The sequence below is a fragment of the Drosophila navojoa genome, chromosome X, assembly GCF_054131105.1.
Source record: "Drosophila navojoa isolate 15081-1374.11 chromosome X, UAZ_NAV_1.0, whole genome shotgun sequence".
Taxonomy (NCBI): domain Eukaryota; kingdom Metazoa; phylum Arthropoda; class Insecta; order Diptera; family Drosophilidae; genus Drosophila; species Drosophila navojoa.
This window is the reverse complement of record NC_142895.1, coordinates 25,977,501-25,996,785: the sequence shown is the minus strand read 5'-3', so window position 1 is coordinate 25,996,785 and position 19,285 is coordinate 25,977,501. Positions and strand designations below refer to the sequence as shown.

Genomic DNA, 19,285 nt, shown 5'->3' with positions numbered 1-19,285 from the left:
ATCTTATATTGACCCTTTTTTTTGCTAACTTAACTATTTCGCATATTGTACAGTAATATATGAAGGAAACTGTTAATTAATAATATATTTACTTAATTCGGGATGTGTGCAAGTATTAAAAATTTTCGCGCGTTTTTTATTTTTTGCAATGCGATGTATTCCGGTATATCGATAAATGTCCCGCTTGAGCTGCTTCACGACTTGCACAATCGAGCTAGCTCAGAACTTGAATTTATCGGCTCCAAAATATACGCAACGCAGCAGCTGCAGCAGCAGAAGCAGCAGCAGAAGAAGCAGAGGCAGCAGCAGCAGAAGTAGAAGCAGAAGCAGAATCAGCAGTAGAAGAAGAAACAGCATCCGCGGACTGCGTTTTAATCAATTAAAAGTCGGGCGAGTGAAAAAATGCAGCCGCTGGCTGCCAGCAGCAGCCGTTGCCTCTCAGCTGGTAGTGTTTGTGCTTGTGCATTTAGATGTGGAAGCGGATGCGAACGTGGGTGTCAACCAGTGTCAATCGAGCAAATTCTGAACGCAAGCGCAAAACAAACAACTGACCAAAACTAATAATCAAAGCAAAAATAGCAGCAGCAGCAGCAGCAGCCGCAGCCGCAACAAAGTTCAGGGTCAGGGTCATGGTCAGGCAGCTGTAGGAGCTGAGGTGTTAAAGTTGTCAAACGAATCACCTGGACGCAGGTGAGCGCCATTTGGAGTCGTCGCCGCCATGTCGACCGACTCATCGCCGGAGAGCGACAGCGAAGTCTACGATCCGCTTGCCGACGAGCTTCACAATGTCCAGCTGGTCATCCATGTGACGAGGGAGAACATCGACGCATTGAATGCGAAATTCGCCAACCTTCAGGAGCCGCCAGCTATGTACTTAACAGGTGGATTCTCAATACCCAACGCACTCTCACAATTGCTCACTGCCGATTTCCCTTCTTTCTTTCCTCGTATAGAATACCAGGAGCTGACGTCCAAGCTGCACGAGCTGAAGGCCAAGGAGCATGAGTTAATGGAGCAATTGAATGCTCTGCAACAGGACGACGATTCCAAGAGCCAAAGCCAAAGTGAGGCCAAACAGCAACAACAACAGCAGCAGCAGCAACAACAGTCGGCATTAGGTGCGGATCGCACGGATCAGCCACACTATCAAAACCAAACGCAAATCCTCCAGCAACAGCGCCAGCTGGCCAGGCACGCTCACGAGCAGACGCCGGGCGAGACCGGGTCGGGCAGCCAGTGCGGCACCCTGACCCGGCAGCCAAAGGTGCTGCTGCGCGCCCATCTGCCCAACCAGCAGCGCACCTCCGTCGAGGTGGTGGCTGGGACTCGGCTGTGCGATGCACTGATGAAGGCGCTCACGCTGCGCCAGCTGGAGCCGTTCATGTGCGAGGTGAGCACGACGCCGCATAGCGGCCGACATATCATACCGTGGAACACGGACATTGGGACGCTCCACGTGGAGGAGATCTATGTGCGGCTGCTGGACAAGTTCCCGCTGGGGCCGCACATCAAGCACCAGTTCATACGCAAAACCTTCTTCTCGATCGTCTTCTGTGAGGGCTGCCGTCGGCTGCTCTTCACGGGCTTCTATTGCAGCCAGTGCAACTTCCGGTTCCATCAGCGCTGCGCCGGCCGCGTGCCCATGCTCTGCCAGCCCTTCTCCGTGGACAGCTACTACGAGCGCCTGCTGTCATCGTATCCGGAGAACTCGGTGGGTTTGCCCGTGGGTCGCAGCAATGCTGTCCGCTTCAATGTGAGTAGCCGTCGCTGCAGCAGCAGCGGCAGCAGCAGCACCGCCACGACCACAACCACAACAACCACCAACAACAGCAGCTCTAAACCTTCTGCCAACCGACAGGGCCGACCGCCGCGCATCAGCCAGGACGACCGCTCCAACTCGGCGCCCAATGTCTGCATCAACAGCATCCGCCCGCTGACCAACGACACGCAGCGCAGCCTCATCATGCAAGCCAGACCCCCATTGCCGGTAAGTGGATGTCGAGCACCTAGAGATGGCCAGCATATGCTGGTGGATAACTCTAGAGGGGCTACCTATCTATATATAATCTGAATAACCCATTGATATCTGGGTACGACTAGACTCTAGCCAGATTTCAGTTGACCATTGCTTGTTGAATTCCCTAAAGGATGTCAATGTGAGGGTACGTCCTAGCTGGCTAAGAGACAATACAATGATAGATATCTATGTAGAAGCCATTTGACTGACTGAACATGAAGTGAAAGATCTGTAGTGGACCATTTATCCGATACTACAAAGTCAAGTATATCGTCTTTTAACCTCACTCTGTCTCTTTTTTCGGTAATGCTGGATATTAGACTTTGGGTTCATCAGGATATAAAGACTTCAACCTTAGTTCAAACTCAATTTATAATTTATTGTAGCTCCTAAATTCACTTGCGTGGGTGAAATATAGGTGCAACTGATTCGATCAAAGTTGTTTATGCTGAAGCTATAAAAAGTTGAATGGATTTCAATTCAAAACTAACTTTATAATATATAAAAATAGTATAGAAATGAGCTCCACTTTTATCATTTGCTGCTCTCATTAATTATAAACAAAGTGTGAAAGAATTCCACTTAAACTGTCTATAGAACTCTATGAGGCTTATCGTTAAACCATTCCATACAATATTGCTTTTACTGGATCGTAAAGGAATTTCCCTTACAAGTGTAGTTTGTCGATAGATATTTGCCAAGTGAGAGAGAATTCCATTTATACCCTATCAAAAAGTATCACAAACGTATATAAAGTCTTGTGAAAGTAATGCCAAATGGAATAGAATCTGTAATGGATGTCATGGGATTACGAATACAAAAGAGTTCTGGGGTGAGTGGGAAATAGGTGGAAGGTTGAGCGGATAGGAATAGAGAGTATATAACATTTATTTGGCTTGGATCTGTTTACTAACACACGTGATTTTTGTTTTTGTTTTATGTTGCTCGCTTTTTGGTTTTATTCCGCGCTCTTCTCCTCTTTCTCTCTTTTTTTTTTTTGTTTCTGTTTCTCCTTCTCTGTTTGCCCCATTGCAGCATCCATGCACGGATCATTCGAACTCGACGCAATCGTCGCCCACCAGCACGCTGAAGCACAATCGACCCCGGGCCAGATCCGCCGACGAGAGCAACAAGAATCTGCTCTCGCGTGATGCCAAGAACTCGGAAGAGAATTGGGTGAGCTGCAGTGTAGCGATGCCGTGTAGATCCGAGATCTAGCTAATCTGAATTCGATTTTGGTATATATTCGCGTATAGAACATCCAAGCAGAGGAGATCTTGATTGGGCCACGCATCGGCTCGGGCTCGTTTGGAACAGTCTATCGCGCCCATTGGCATGGACCCGTTGCGGTGAAGACGCTCAAGGTGAAGACGCCGAGCCCGGCCCAGCTGCAGGCGTTCAAGAACGAGGTGGCCATGCTGAAGAAGACGCGCCACTGCAACATTCTGCTGTTCATGGGCTGCGTCTCGAAGCCCTCGCTGGCCATAGTCACCCAGTGGTGCGAAGGCAGCAGCCTCTACAAGCACGTCCATGTCAACGAGACGAAGTTCAAGCTGAACACCCTCATCGACATTGGCAGGCAGGTGGCTCAGGGCATGGACTATCTGCATGCGAAGAATATAATACACAGGTGCGTCACTGGAATATATGATATAATACAATACATGGAAACTAACTATCGCCCCGCTATTCCCGATCTCTCTTTATCCACGCATAGGGATCTCAAGACGAACAACATTTTCCTGCACGAGGATCTGTCCGTGAAGATTGGCGATTTCGGCCTGGCCACCGCCAAGACGCGCTGGTCGGGCGAGAAGCAAGCGAATCAGCCAACGGGCAGCATTTTGTGGATGGCACCGGAGGTGATACGCATGCAGGAACAGAATCCCTATTCCTTTCAATCAGATGTCTACGCGTTCGGCATAGTCATGTACGAGCTGCTGGCCGAGTGCCTGCCCTATCGCAACATCAGCAACAAGGATCAGATTCTGTTTATGGTCGGACGCGGTCTGCTGCGTCCCGACATGACCCAGGTGCGATCCGATGCACCGCAGGCGCTGAAACGTCTCTCCGAGGACTGCATCAAATACAATCCCAAGGAGCGACCGCTGTTTCGGCCTCTGCTCAACATGCTGGAGAATATGCTCCGCACATTGCCCAAGATTCATCGCAGTGCCAGCGAACCGAATCTAACCCAATCCCAGCTGCAGAACGATGACTTCCTCTACATGTGCCCCAGTCCCAAGACGCCGGTCAACTACAATAACTTTCAGTTCTACAACAGCGCGGGCAACATCTAAGAGGATATAAGTTGAGCTAGGAAGGAGTTGGATGGAGATGGAAGGACGAGGATGACGATGACGATGACGATGAGGAGGAGGAGGCTGTACCTGTACTTACTATGAATGGAACGCATGAAACAAATGCTTCAAGGCCACACTAAGCAGGAGAGAGAGCGGGAGAGGAGTATGGAATCTGAATGTGAGCAGGACAAGAGATTAGCGCTCTCTCGCTCTTCCTTGTCGTCTCTTTTCGCTGCTTTACTTTGAGCTTAGCCTGAAGCAACTGAACGCGAGAGAGAGGGAGACAAGATTAGCTGTCTCGCTCTGCCCGACAACTGCTCGGCCTGAGGCAACTTCTAATGTGCATTTCTGTTATCATTTAAACAAACGCAAAAACAACCACGACTATTATTGTAAACTAACTAAAGTGAAACGCGCATATGTACATACATCTAAATATATATATATACACACACACAAACAGACACACTCACACACACTTACGTTAGGGATCTACTACTAAAAAATGAGAAATAATAAGAGAAACTACATTATAAACAATATACTACTTATTACTATAAAGAACAATCATGTTTTATTTATTTATTTATACATAATTATATATATCCTTTGTACAGTTAAACGTAACGGCTGGCTATGGCCAGGACTTTCGTGTAGTCGGCGCCCTTGGCCAACGTCTTCTCCTTCAGTATGGTCCGCAGCACCGTGGGAATGGGCACGTGGATGCGTGTGCCCAGCGGGGAGCCGTTGTCGTCGATGAGCACCAGATTGTTGCTGTCGAACTGGGGCTGCTTTATGCGCTGCTTCTGCTTGAGGCCGACCAGGATGCCCTTCTTCATCTGGCCCTTGATGGCCACCAGCACCTTGTCGCCGATCAGGCCAACGCCCCGCTTGTTGTACACATGGATGCATCGCGGTGGCCGACCCTCGGCCATGGCACGCTTGCCCAGGTCGCTGTTGTCCACCACGCGCAGTCGAGCCAGTTTCCTAATCTCGCAGCATGCCGGCGTTGTGTGCAGCTGACAGCTGCCGGGCTCGGCGCTTGTCCCTGTGATGGAGCTGCAGCTGGTGCCTTTTGTTAAGAGCGCCGCATTACCGGCTCGTGTGAAGTTTCTCAGCAGGATTTGAGCCATTGCTCCAAAAGTTTTCGACTTGCCCGTTGCTGATTTTCAGCACAACAAATAAAATTATACAATGCCTATCGATACATCGATGGTCGTATGCAAGACAGCGCTGAAAGTGAACACGCATTGCGCAGCTATCGATACGTTTGTATTTTATACGATAGTAAATTGTGACATCGACAATATAAGGATTTGGGCGCGCTTTTTAAATAAACCTGTGCTGTTTTTAGATTTAATATGTATCACTATCCACTGGTTAGTGTATGTATAGACAATATTATTGTCTTATGTAAACTAGTGCACACTGGCTGTTATTTCTCAACTTCTGATGTAAATACACGATATTGTAACGTCGTAATTCTTTCGATATTCATTGGTCGAACATAAATATCGGTCTTGGTTCAGTCAGTGCTGCCAAGTAGCGTGCGGTGGTGCCCATACACTACTTCCTGTTAATTCAAAGTTAGAATTTAAAAAGTTCGTTCTTTTTTTTTTGTCATTTTATGCGTTTTATTTATTAATGTATCAATAAAATATGCACTTTAAGCGCACAGTACATATATGTATTTGTGTTCGTGTGTTTATGTATATGTGGGTGTGTGTAAATATGTATTAATAATAATTTATAAGCATAATTAGCGCTCCAATTCATGCGCGCGCCTTGCTATTTGTGCTATTAGTTGTTGGTTAAATTTTATGATTAACTTTTGTTATAGTTGCTTATGTTTTTTGACACGACTAAGTAGACCAGTCCCATTGGTTAGAAAATTGGTTACTATAATTCACTATGATATACAGAATATGATATAGACAAATATCGTTTACATTCACTTGCCTTTTCCTCTCGCATTTCTCACTTTTCTTTTCTTTTCTTTTCTTTCATTTTGTTTTGGGTTCTTGTGCTTAAAGCTAAAACAAAGTATTTTTGTTACAAAAAAAAAGTAGAGCCATACAATTACATAGTTGATAACAAGTATTAAGAATAGTTAAAAAAATTGATATATGTGTATATATAGTTATATATTCATATATATATATATATATTCTTTTGTGTTGTTATTCAAAAGCGCGCCAAACAACAAATATTGTTACTAACATTAGAAAAAAAAAATGTGCATATTGTTTGGACTTCAATGTACAAGATCGGCCAGATCTTGTTAATTATTTACATTTACACAAAAATCATAAAATGCATAAATTAAAATAAAAGCAAACAAATTAAAAGTTGCAAATCAAAATCGAAAACAGAAAAAAAAAGTTGAATTGAATTGATAACATTTTGCGCCATTCGCTTTGTGCATTTCGTTTCGGTATTTTCTATGTGTGTATTCTCTATGCTTCCTCTACTTCGCTCAGGCACGGTTCAGCTCCTCGCGCTTGAAGTTGCGTATCGCCTCGAGCAGCTGATCCCGCGGATCTGCCGACGGCGACGCTGACGTTGGCGTTGTTGCCTTCAGTTTGGGCATCGCTTTTGCCTTGCTCAGCATTGGCGGCGGGGGCGGCGGCGAGGGCGTGCCAGTGGCAGAGGCAGCAGCAGTGGGCGTGGGCGTGGCTGTCGATTTGTTGGCCATGTAACTAACGGGACGCAGCTTCACTTGCAGCGCATTTGGCGCTGGCTTTGGCTCGACTGTTTCCAGTTTCAGCTCCACTTTGGTGCTCCTCAGCTTTGGCATCAAAGGCGACGTTGGCGTTGCCGCTGGCGTTGGCGTCGCTGGCTTCACTGCTGGCGCTGTCGTTACTGCTGCCGCTGCTGGTGCCGCTGCTGCTACCGGTGCTGCTACCGGTGCTGACACTGGTGCTGGGCTTGTTGTTCCGTTCACAGAGACGCGCACGCTCAAAGCCTGCTCATGCTCCTTTTGCTCCTTGGCCAGCATGCGCTCCTTGAAGCCCGTGCGCCTCAGCGTATTCTGGCCAAAGGGCGCTGCCGCCGGCTCCACGGGCGCTGCTGGCGTCGCTACCTTCTCCAGCGTCGAAATGGGCCGTGGCAATGAATTGGTTGTCCCGCTCTTGCTGTTGCTGTTGTTGTTGTAGTTGTTGATGCTGTTGCTGTTGCTGTTGCTCTGGACACTGGCGGGCAGCGTGAAGCGATTGCTCTTCGCCGGACGTGGCAGCGTGGAGGGCTTGACCATGACCTCCTGCTGCACGGGCGGCTTCTCCTGCTCCGGCTCGGGCGACGCGCGCTCCTGCTCCTGGCTGTCGTCGCGCAGCGGCTTGACCGTGATGGGCACGTGGTATTCCTTGCGCGGAATGCCCATGCGCAGGATCGGCGAGGCCACCTCAATGGTCAGCTTGACGGGTGCCGTGGCGGGCTTTGGTGCTGTGCCGGCCCTGGCGCCGCCATAGATGTAGTCGCCCTCGTTTTTGATAGCCACCTGCGACTTGGGACGCTCGCTCCACGTGGCAAAGTTGATGCTGGGCGGGCCGGAGTAGCGATACGTCTGTGGCAGCGGCTTGGCCGCTGGCTCTGGCACCACCTCAGGCACGGGCTCTCGCTCTGGCTCGGGTTCGGGCTCAGGCTTAGGTTCGGGCTCTGTCGTTGGTGCCTCCTGCAGTGAGGCCTTGCGGGCAGTTGCAATGGGCACCGCTGCCTGGGGATTAGCTGGAGGTGTGGACACAGGTGACTCCAGTTTGCTAGCAGATGTGGGCGCAGCCACAGGCTGAGCCAGCGGCACCTTTGTAGCTATAGCCGTTGATTTCTCTGCAGGCACAGCAGTGGCCACAGCTGCAGTGACAGCTGACGGTGCGGATGTAGCGTCAGCTGCGGGCTCGACTGTCGGAACAGGCACCGGCACCGGCACAGCCTCTTTAGCTACGGATGTGTGCTCATTTGTGTGGGACACGACTGTGCTGACAGGCACGGCCTTAGGCGTCACTATGGTTGGGGACGCCACTGTGGACTCAAGTGGACTTGCAGGCGTGGTCAGGTCCATTGACACCGGCTTGGCTGTGGGCGACGCAGTCGATCTGCTCTTTGGTTTCTCAGACTCAGCCAGTTGGGATTGTCGCGCCTCTGTGGAGTCGGCGGCATCTGTGGCCAGGCTGTTCTTGCGCGAGTTGCTCAATATGGTCTTGATGAGCTCGAGGCTCTGGAGCGAGGGCGACTCGCCAATGCTCAGCTCGCTGGACGAGCGCCGCTGCTGCAGGCCGCCATTCAGGCCGTTCAGCTCTAGCCGGTTGAGCGACAGCTGCGAGGAGCTGCGCAGGCGCATGCCCAGGGACGAGCCGTTGTGGCTGTGCCTGGGCGACTGAAAGGAGTCGGTGCGTGTGATGGTTGGGGAACTGCTGCTGCTGCTGTTGTTGCTGTTGTTGCTGTTGTTGCTACTGTTGTTGCTGTTGTTGCTGCTGTTGCGCTTGTTGCTCGATCCGTTGCTAATTGATGCGATGCTAAAGTTGGCCAGCCGGTTGGGCTTGGCCGCTTCGATCTGCTGCGGCTGCTCGGGCGCCTGCCGGATGAGCGTGTCCAGCCGCTGCTGCTGTATGATCGAGGACAGCTCGTTGACCACTTCGCTGCTCTTGGGCCGCTGTCGGTCCGCGAACTGCGCGCTGTCCGAGAAGTCCGGGGGCGGCGATATGGGACCCGCATAGTTCCAGGAGGACAGCGAAGTCAGCTCGCTGTTCGGGCTGCTGGGCGTCTGGGCCAGAGGCGTGTCGGAGAGGGGCGAGGGCTGCTCATCGGCCGCCGTCTCCAGCTGCTGGGCGCTCAGCACCAGTTCCTTGACCTTGACGGAGCTCTTGCAGGACGTCTTAAAGTTGTACACCTTGATGGCCTCGTCGTCCTCCTCCGAGCTGGACTCGAGCTGCGCTTTGTGGTCTGCCAGAGGCTGCACCTCCGGCTCGGGCGAGGGCGAGCTGGAGGGCAGCGGCGAGGGCACTGGCTCGCCAATGCCCGAGTCCGCCTGCTTGGAGGCCGTATCGTTGTTGTCCTCCTCCTCCTCCGTGGCGCTGCCCAGCGAGCGGGGCTCCGGCGTGGGCGTGCGGTTCAACAGCACCTTGGACACATTCTGGCTGCCATTGCTCAGCATCTGGGGCGCTGCTGTAGTGGGCAGTGCAGGAGGCACTGCCTCCGACTCCTGCTGCTGCTGCTGCACTCTTGGTGCTGTCGATGTGGCCACTGGAACGGGCGTGGTAATCCTCGGCGCTGGCTGCGGTATTGCCGGCAGCACTTCCGTCATGGACACCGTCGTGGAGGAGGCCAGTGATATGGTGTCTGCAGCCGCAGTCGCTGCCTCAGCTCCCGCCTCAGCTGCCGGTCCCGGCGACTCTGGAGGCGGTGCTGGCGCCGTCTTCTTCTTCAGCTGCAGCAGACGTTTGCGCGGCGTCGGCTCCGGCAAAGCCTGCGAGTAGGGCCTGCGCTCCAGCGTGGCATAGTGTCCGCCATCCAGGGTCTTGGCGCTGTTGCCATTGCAGTCCACCTCAAACGACGGCTGCGTCTCCGCTTCCGTTGCATGCTCCGGCGTGCTGGCCAAGTTGGGCGTGGACATGCACAGCTGTGGACGCTTCACAATGACCGCATAGGCGGGCTCCGTTGGAGTTGGCGCCGGCGTCGCCGTCGGCGTCGGCGTCTCGTTAAACTGCGCTACGGACTGCTCCGGTATGGCCACCTGGCTGGGTGGGCGTGGCGCCACGCGCTTCTTGCGCGGCGGCGGTGCTACGGATAGCGCCTTGGGCGGCACCACGGGTGTGCGCGTGTAGTTCATGCCCGTGGAGTCCATGGAGTTGAGTGAGTTGCTCGAGCTGTACGGACTGGGCGTCTTGGCCGTCAGCTTGGAGTGCGAGTGCCGGCTGCTGCTGAACTCGGAGCTGCTGCTCAGCGAATCCCGAGTGCCGCCCGTCCGCTGAAACTTGAGCATGGAGTCCGCATTGAAGCTGTCGTAGGACTCCGACTTGTGGCACAAACGTATCTCCGACAGACCCACTGCTCCGATGCTTGACTCGCAGCTGTACACCTGACTAGCATCCACTGTCGGAAGAGAGAGAGAAAGAGAAAGAGAGAGATTGATTAGTTGAAGCTCCTTTGTCGCTCAAATATAACTTATTCTATTCAACTAATGGAGATTTTCACAATATGTGCTAGAGGTAGTGCTGGTAGTGCACCGCTTTAAATATGATTTTTAAAGGTTTGACAGAAGTTGGAAGAACAGCTGTGAGTTGCCTAATCAAACGGACTAACTTTTATGGGTACAAAAACTGGGCTCGTCTTAGTAGAACTTCCTAGGGCTTTCGTAACTCACACTATATATAATTACATATACCCTAAGGCGTGACGATTTTTAATTGAGTAAAGATCTTTATCATAAGCACTTTCAAGCGGGGCAAAGATAAGATACGATTCTTTAGAGTAACCCTAGATACTACAATTAAGAAAAGCAAAAGCAAGGATTTTTTCCGGAGTCAATACAAAGGACTTTCTTTATGACTATCAAGCCCAGAATCGTGCACCATTTCTTTATTACTCTATAAGACTATCGAAATGATTATCATCCATCGATCTATAGATTGTTGGTGGTTCGACGATTCATAGTTAACAGGATTTGAGATTCAGCTAGCTGTGGCATTTAAACTTCAATCCACTACATATGTTTGGTAACTTCAATTGAAGCTTCTCGAATGCCTGTAATACATCAATATTCTGATAAGCACAAGCAAAGCCTAGCTGGATTATCTCTCGACACATTCCCTCAGATATTTGCGACTCTCCTCTTATATATTCAACAAATTATTCTACTCTACTCTACTGGATGTGATCGATATATCGCTTTCAGATCAGGCTCACCTGGATTGCGGAACTCATATTTATCGGGATCCAGCTGTTTGTTGTCGCAGACCAGGGAGAGCAGCTTGCTGAGTGGCACACGGGCGCCCAGTCGGGTCACATAGAGCTGATCTTTGGGCAGGAGCACGGTGATGCGGAAGGTCTGCTCGAACGGTGCGTTGCTGGTGGCTGCGGGCAGAGGGGTGATGCGATTGTAATCCAGCTGACTAGCCTCGTTGATGTGAATGCCCTGGTCTGTGGACATGTGGTGCAGCTGTGTGGTTGACTTTGACAGCTTGCCGTTGGCGCTGCCCACGCCCGATTTGTCTGCAAGAGGGAGAGAAGAGAGGGAAAGAGAGAGTAAGCTATGATCAGTTCTACTGGGATATTAGCTAGCTGGAAAGACTTACCCTTTTTGCGGCCAAACCAGCGATTGAGTGTTGTGAAGCCGCCCTTCATGCTGCTCATGTTGGGGCGTGGCTCGCTCGCTCGCTCACTTGCTGTCACACTCTCTGACTTCCTCTCCCGTTCGCTCGCTCTCTCTCTCTATATATATAGACTTTTGACTCTTTCTCGTTCAGGTTGTGTAGTGAATTAAACTTGTTTTTCGTTTCCGTTTCCGTTTCCGTTTGTGTTTGTGTTACAACTGTTTGTTGATTTCTTCTCTTCTTCTTCTTGTTGTTGGTGCTGATAATTGATTGATCGATCGATTAATCGATTATTGCTATGATCGCTGTTGTTGTTGCTCCAATACGCCCCTCTCTAGAATGTTTCGTAATATTTCTGAAGCATAATACAAAATGGCGTGCGATTTGTGCGCTGCGAAATCTGCAAGTAAAAAATCATTCGAATGCCTGATTACGATTACGTTCAAAGAAAACGAATACAAAAGTTTGAAAAGAACTATGCCAAGACGCCAGCGCTCTTATCAGAGGGAGGCAAGAGAGAGAGAGAGAGAGAGAACGAGCCAAAACCAATGGCTTGATAACAGGTATCTCTTCTGTCCTCTCCTCCGTTCTCCCCTTTCCAGTTTCCATAGAGAGCATGAGCCGCCATACGCGCATTCCTTGTGTAATGAATGGCTTTCTTATCGTCCCACGCACACACAAATACACACACACACACACACTCACGCATACTAGGTAAGTTCTGATAGCCTTTGGATGTGCTTATGTCAGCTAGATAAGCGACGAAAGACGCATATCAGCTGGAATGCGTAAAACTAACCTCAAATGTTTGCGTCAATGCTAAAAAGACGAAAGTTATGATCGTCTCATTTGCAGATAGTCAGATGTTTATCTCAATAGCAATAGATTAAAGAAATTAACAGCTCTCAATCACAATTTCTTATTAATGCCCGTGTTAAAAGTGAGATTGTAATTTAAAGCCAAAGTTAGAGTTGAAGACAAATTAAAGTAAAGCTAATGTTAAGATTACACCTTATTGTTAAAATTGTACGTGTAACTGAAATGTAATGAAGCTCAATGACCAATTCACCATAATGGGTAACGACTAAAACTCCGACTGAATAGTAAGGTCAAATGCGTAGTTATATGCTGAAGTTCAAGTCTAAGACGCTACACAAAGCTAACGCTAAGATCAGAGTCAAAGTTTATGTGAAATGCAAAGCTAAAGTCAAAGTTAATGTCAGCTTTAAATTAAGTGAAACAAAAAAATCTTTAAAAAAAGCAAAACTCCCATCAGATTCATTGGATTGGCTCAAGCGAATACTCATTTTGGAATGCTTAGCTCGATAGAAACTTAAAATTACCTTGATAGTGGATATCTGGGGACTAGGAGGAAGGCACAACATGGCTCTTAAAAAAAAGAAGTAGCAGAGGAGTATCTATTTCAATCAATTTCAAGAGTCCCACAAAGCAAATACGCCTCTCTAGACTACCGTAGAGAGTATATTTATGCAAAGTTATCGTGATTGCCATAAAACTAAAATATCTGTTCTCAATCAATGGTCAGCTAATTGAGTGTAAACGATATAAACACATCTATGCCATCCAGATTCGAAATAAATTTGTATACTTAAGATACAAATTTGTCTGCCTATACACCCACATACATATACAGATATATATAAAATATATCAATATGCTGAGCTGAACCAAAATTAGTCTCTGTTTGACAGCGTAAATTGCGGTAAATACAATAATGCCCAGATAAACCTCGACGAATTGGCCAATTTATGGACCGTTTCGTATTGCCGAAGTCGTAAAAAATGATTGCTTCTAGAGAACAGGCGCAATCGAGTTAAAGTATTTACTGCCCCCCTCAAAAATTTGCATGCATTCATAAACAAATCAATTTATTATAATCATAAAGTTCTCAAAAGAAGATTTGTATGTGTGTGTGTGTATGGTATATAAATAAATATGCACGTGTGTGAGTGTGTGTGTGTGTTAAAAGTCGTAAGCTCACAAGAGTTTTGCTGCTTGGTAAACGATAACCGTCGATAGGCAATCAGCGATGGGCGCGTGACAATCGATAACTATTGAATCTTTTAAAATCAATTATTATCATATTAATTATTATGTTTGTGATCGTTATTTTGCTTTTAAGCTGATCTAACTATGGATATGTATGTATATATTTGTGTATTCATTTGTTTTAGTTCTTTTTGATAGTACGTAGCATAGATTAGATAATAAATGTATATTCCTTTCGGTTTCCAGGTATTTTCCGTTGTGTGACTCACTAAGTATCGGCATGTTTGCTCGTGTCACGAGCACACACATGCAGCCATCTCTATTATTAATTAGCCTGTGAAGTCAGTTGCTATTTGCATTAAGCTTAGCGCAAATTGTCCTCTAAAATAGTGAATAGCACGCTCACATCCCCAACCCCCAACCCCCACATACCCACTGGGAAACTCTGTCCAGCAGCAGGCGGCAAAAGACGTGCGCGATTTGCACGCGTCTCTTGTCGCGTACTTGGGCTAAAGTGTAGGCGGGGGTCGGGTAGGTGTTGCATGATTGGGTGATAGAGGAGGGATTGTGAAGGGGTTGGAGGTGGGAGCTCGTTTGATTGAATAATGACAATGTTCATGTGATATTATAGCCGTAAAGCTGTTGTTGTTGTCACTCATTGGCCATGCAAATTACTTGCAATTGCAGCTATAAAGGCAAAAGCAGCAACAGGAATGATAGACTTGATGCTACTCTGTGATATAGAGATATAAATGGAGAAAGAGGTGGTGTGTGAAAAAGATAGAGTGGGCGATGAATAGAGAGAGAACGAAGAGACAGAGCATGAGAGAGCAGAAGAAAGAGGTAGAGGTAGGTAGGTAGGTAGGTAGGAATTAAGAGAAAATTAAGTCTAAGAATGAATAGACAGAGGGGTAAGAGGGTGAGCATTGAAATAAGAGAAAGAAATACACGCTAAGATAGACAGAAGAAAACGAAATGGGGAGGGAAAGAGAAGAAAGTTTAGAAGAACTGAGAGAGGGAGAGAGAGTGATAGAGAGAGATAGACTGAGAAGAAAAGAGGAACACAAAAGGAAGATAGATTGAGGAAAATAAATATAAATATTAAAATATATACTATACATTATATAGATAAGAGATAGAGCGAGAGAGAGATAGAAAGAGAGAGAGAGAGAAATAGAGAAAGAGAAAGTGTGAGAGATGGAGGAAGAGAGATTAATGCTTATGCGTATTAGACAGTAAAAATCCCTGTTATACCCATCTGGATAACAACAATACTGCATAAGCGATAACTAGAAAGAGCAATAGTTCGCTGTCACATACTGACCGTCAAATGTGGCATACCCTCTCTCTCTCTCTCTCTCTCTCTCTCTCTCTCTCTCTCTCTGTTGATCTGCATGTATGTACATGCATGCAATTGTTGTGGGGTAGCTTTACTAACCGCATAGTTTTACATGCATGTGTATGTGTATGTATGTATGTACGTGTGTGTAATTGAGACACGTGCCCGGCTTGCAACTGAAATCTGTCCTACACACACACTGACACTCACACACACACACATGCACAGCCCCCCTCGCTTAGGTTGAGCACCTTGAGGCATCTGTAAATCGATTTGACTGCGACGAGCTGAGCCACTAATTAGCCCCCCTATTAGCCAGGCTAATTAAGCTTTACTCACTGTTTAGCTATTTGCTCGAGTTGTTATTTTCAATGCTTTGAGAAATGGAACCGGGCAAAACCTTTTCCAAACAAAAATCGCCTAGAACATTATTTCTGCTTTATCAATTTTTTCAGCTCTTTTGGCTATTAAAGCAACACAAGTGTTTGTGTGTATGAGAAGGAGAGAGAGAGAGAGTGAGAGAGAGGGAGAGAGAGTCAGTTTATAGTCAGTTAGTTAAACTTGAAATAAATATGAGTAAGAAAAAATTCCTCGGCTATCAAAGCGACTAAAGGCGACGTATACAATTTTTTCTTTAAAATCATCACGTTCCATATACATACATGAAAAAAAAAAAAAATACAAATACAAATACATATATACATATTCGTATATTTAAAACTAAACGCTCTTCAATTAGTCAACTCATAGAATTTGGTTAAGAGGAAACCGGATATTATAATATTTACGCTCTATCCAACCAGTTGATTTGCTAACTATCAATATCTACTTATCGTATCATACACACCGACATATACTGTCACACGTCTGCTATATCTTTATAGTGGCTGATTCGAGCCGCAATTATCAGCAGTCGAAAGTCGCTCATTCATAAACAACACAATCATATACTACGATATATAGGTGTCTATATGTTAATACACATACTGCACACAGACAGCAGATGATATAGCAGTATTCAGTTTGCAATTAGGTATTGACAGAGTAAACGCAATTCGAATGTTGTCCCATCATTAAGTGAAAACAACTTCAGCTTCGTATGCTAATTCAGATATATAGATTAGATGTTTACTCGTCTATATATATATACATATATTGGTATGCGTTTATCTTTATTGAAACGACTATAAGGCAATGTGCAATACAGCTTATCTCAATAGTTGATAAACTAAGAAAAGAGTCGAGTAATGTTGCTCGAGAAACACTTGCGAATGACGCACAAAGAAGAGAGAAGTAGAAGGGCGGAGCGGAATTACGGATCTGACGATATATATCCTAAAAGAATTTAATGAATAGAAGGGAAGAATGGATCAGCATTTGCAAAGGAGTTTACGAATGTCTAGCCTATGGGGAACTATATTAGGGAAAGCATTCAAGGACACGAATTACAGATCTGCATATAGATTGCTCGTAGGTAAATGAGAGGAAACATTTAAGAATAACGCAAAAAGAGAAAGAAAGAATCCTCAGAGAGTGAAAGAGTGGAGAGCTATCGAAACTATATGCTATTCGCTAGATTTGACTTATAACCGAAAGGCAGCTGTAATGGAGCTATATCAGTGAGAGAAAACACTTCGGGATATCTCCACAAATTTAGGCTCAATTAATATTTCTCAGAGAGCGGGACTTTGAACTACAGAGGTTATATGGAATTTCATAGAGCTTAGTTCACATCATCTTCTATATTCCTGATCGTATGCTCTCAGAATATCTATAGATGTGTGGCTGACTGCCTGATGGAGCTCTGATGTCACATAATTATCAAATCAAAGCCAAGCCACTGCCAGCTGTGAGTGGCTAAGCGCCAAGTTAAAAGCCAAGTCACGTAGCCTATTAAGAATTCTATTTCTATTTATAAGCGCACAGCCATTTCTATAATATATAGAATATATAGTATAAGAGCGATTGGAATTTGCGTAATATGCCCGTTTCTAACTATATAATGAGGATGACCTTTCATCCATTAATGATACTAACGACGTTAGGATTGGTTGTTCTGCCGTACATACAAATATAGTTGTTGGACCTTTTTATAAATAAACATGTATATGGATATATGTATGTAGGTACATCTGTTCAGATTATGAATATTTATAGGGGTTGCCATGAGTTACCGTTATAGCTGGCAATCAAATTGGCAACTTTCTACCGTTATGCATTGACCATTATTATTGTGTGCCTTAAAAATTATAGCATATATGTATGTGCGACGTTCCATTTCCCCAATCGCTAATAAACCGAATCAGAAGTACAAACATACAAAAAAAAATTAAATAGAAATAAAAAACAAGGTAAACCACAATGAAATATCCCAAGAAACAGCAACAACAACAATAACGGGTATGTGATTGATGATTAATCGGGGCTTAGGAATAACTGATTGCATCTGCATACACCTGTACATAACTCACACACAATTACACACACATATACACACATATGTATTGTGTATTATATCATTTATGGATATTGGGAATTTCATGTGAGTTTCTGCCTTCTGAGTTTTTGTTTTTTATTGTTTTCAGATACATTGTGCAATGCATGCGACATTGGCATTGGCATTGCAACTGTGGAGGGAACGGGGAACAGGGAGTTGGAGGGGTGAGGGGTGCTGTAGATAGAGCTGAGACTGATCCAAACTTAGGCGATGATATCACATGCGGCGACGTGCGGCAATTTTTATTGGATGCTCATCATTGTGTATTACCCTAGCCGAGGGTATTCGCATTTTAACACGAAGTCAACAACTTTTACTGCATGCAAAGCATAGTATATGGTATAAATGCATATAGCGATATATATATCGATAATTGATGACAATAGCATATACATTTTGTATATTCATATGTTAAAACCGATTCAAGGTTGACTTTTGAATGTGATTATGGCCGAATATGTCATCGATCTTATACATATATATATAAATGTATGCTTGAAGTTATATGTATGTATGCATAAAGGGGTTATGTGACGATCTTCGTATAAATATTTATCTATAAATATAAAGCAGAGATTGTAGATGGACTGCAAAGCCTAAATATAATGTTCCCAGAAATATGTAAAGCTATGAAACTGGTTGGTTAAGCAGCATAAGCTCGTAGATAAATCCTAGTCACTCCTTACGCAACTACTGCTATTGCTATATAGTTATTACTATACTATTTGGTGTAAAGATTTCTAGCTCCAAGTACATTTCAACTGAAGGTAACTTTAAAGATGTGAAAAAATAAAGCTATATCTGTATATCTATATACATATAATCATAAGTTGGCCTTATAGATTAGAGTATTATATATTCGTTGTTTTTTAAGCTTATTTTGCCCATTGTTTCGATGTTTTATTACTATTATTGTTCAGTCTCGTCTCAGAGGCAAACTAGTCAGTAAAGCCACAACAGCTATGCAAATTGTGCCCATATATACTATATGTATACATGATAAAGTCACCTGTAGAAAAGTGGGCACAGCGCCTTTATCTAAACAGAGACCCGAAACAGACAGCGAAAGATACAAATTGAAAAAGAAATAGAAACTAGGGGCGAGTTATCAGCCGGTTCGAGTGACTAATAGAAGAACTTATGCTAAATAACGTACAGCGGGTGTCTTTATCGCCGTATTTGCTGTTCGAGGCACTTGAATACGAATTGGCCAGCCGCCAAGAGAACTCCGGAGTGGGTCACGAGAGGTGTTCGAGGCTGGGTATTCGGCTGCAGTTAATTGTTTGGATCCGCCACTTCAGTTATCGTATTCTATACGTAGGCAGGTATAGGTAAACATTGAATAGATAATCAAGTTACATAAGCAAAGCTTCTGGCTCATGGCTGGTCTCGAGAAACGGATGAGTAAATATGGAAGAATTGTTAATAGTATTTGGCCTGGACAAACATTTTTAGCCCTTTCAGGGCGATTGCGTGGGGAGCTGATTGAGACCAGACTATATTAAGTAGATCAGAGTACGGGACTATTGAAAAGCTCATTAAATTCAATTTGATTCCCAACCGATTCAGAGAGCTGTTTAGCTTAAGTTTTGTCTACAATTATGTGTTCTACATAGGAAAAAGGTTTGATTAACTAACTAAATTGCTCTTCTCACATTTCGAGCAATTGTCTTGTTCACTCTATTGAGAGCTGTGTGATACATTTGAGGATTAGTCGTGTACAATGCCAAAACGTTTCAATTAGTCAGCGATCACTGTGCCTGATAACTTTGTAAGCCTTAAATTCCACTTGTGCACTTTTCAGCTAATAACAAA

General features: G+C 45.7%; 3 protein-coding genes across 11 annotated transcripts in view; 1 reads left to right on the top strand and 2 right to left on the bottom strand.

Moving 5' to 3' along the window:
• Window positions 1-249: 249 nt before the first annotated feature.
• Window positions 250-4,887, top strand: Raf (serine/threonine kinase raf oncogene). 3 transcript variants are annotated; one of them, XM_018108879.3, is made up of 6 exons: window positions 251-881; window positions 954-1,711; window positions 1,859-1,987; window positions 3,053-3,193; window positions 3,274-3,647; window positions 3,735-4,887. In XM_018108879.3, the coding sequence occupies exons 1-6, from the start codon at window positions 719-721 to the stop codon at window positions 4,315-4,317; spliced, it is 2,148 nt and encodes a 715-aa protein (XP_017964368.1). In that variant the 5' UTR covers window positions 251-718; the 3' UTR covers window positions 4,318-4,887. The 3 variants fall into 3 exon arrangements, with proteins under 3 accessions (XP_017964365.1, XP_017964368.1, XP_017964367.1); XM_018108878.3 differs by having other exon boundaries at window positions 954-1,753; XM_018108876.3 differs by having other exon boundaries at window positions 250-881; window positions 954-1,987.
• Window positions 4,869-5,550, bottom strand: mRpL14 (mitochondrial ribosomal protein L14). The gene has a single exon (XM_018108885.3). It carries the CDS (start codon window positions 5,451-5,453, stop codon window positions 4,938-4,940), a length of 516 nt encoding a protein of 171 aa, XP_017964374.1. The 5' UTR covers window positions 5,454-5,550; the 3' UTR covers window positions 4,869-4,937.
• A 650-nt stretch (window positions 5,551-6,200) lies between these two features.
• Window positions 6,201-19,285, bottom strand: part of LOC108656661 (uncharacterized) — a 36,066-nt gene continuing 22,981 nt past the window's right edge. For 6 of the 7 annotated variants that reach the window (XM_089263350.1, XM_089263356.1, XM_089263354.1 and 3 more), the window contains exons 2-5: window positions 11,797-12,024; window positions 11,607-11,716; window positions 11,218-11,523; window positions 6,201-10,404 (exon numbers count right to left, since the gene is read on the bottom strand). In XM_089263350.1, coding sequence (XP_089119476.1) covers window positions 6,797-10,404; window positions 11,218-11,523; window positions 11,607-11,664 — 3,972 coding nt within the window. In that variant the 5' untranslated portion in view covers window positions 11,665-11,716; window positions 11,797-12,024 and the 3' untranslated portion in view covers window positions 6,201-6,796. Of the gene's footprint in view, window positions 10,405-11,217; window positions 11,524-11,606; window positions 11,729-11,796; window positions 12,025-19,285 lie in introns of all 7 variants that reach the window. The other variant, XM_089263351.1, reaches the window with a different exon arrangement.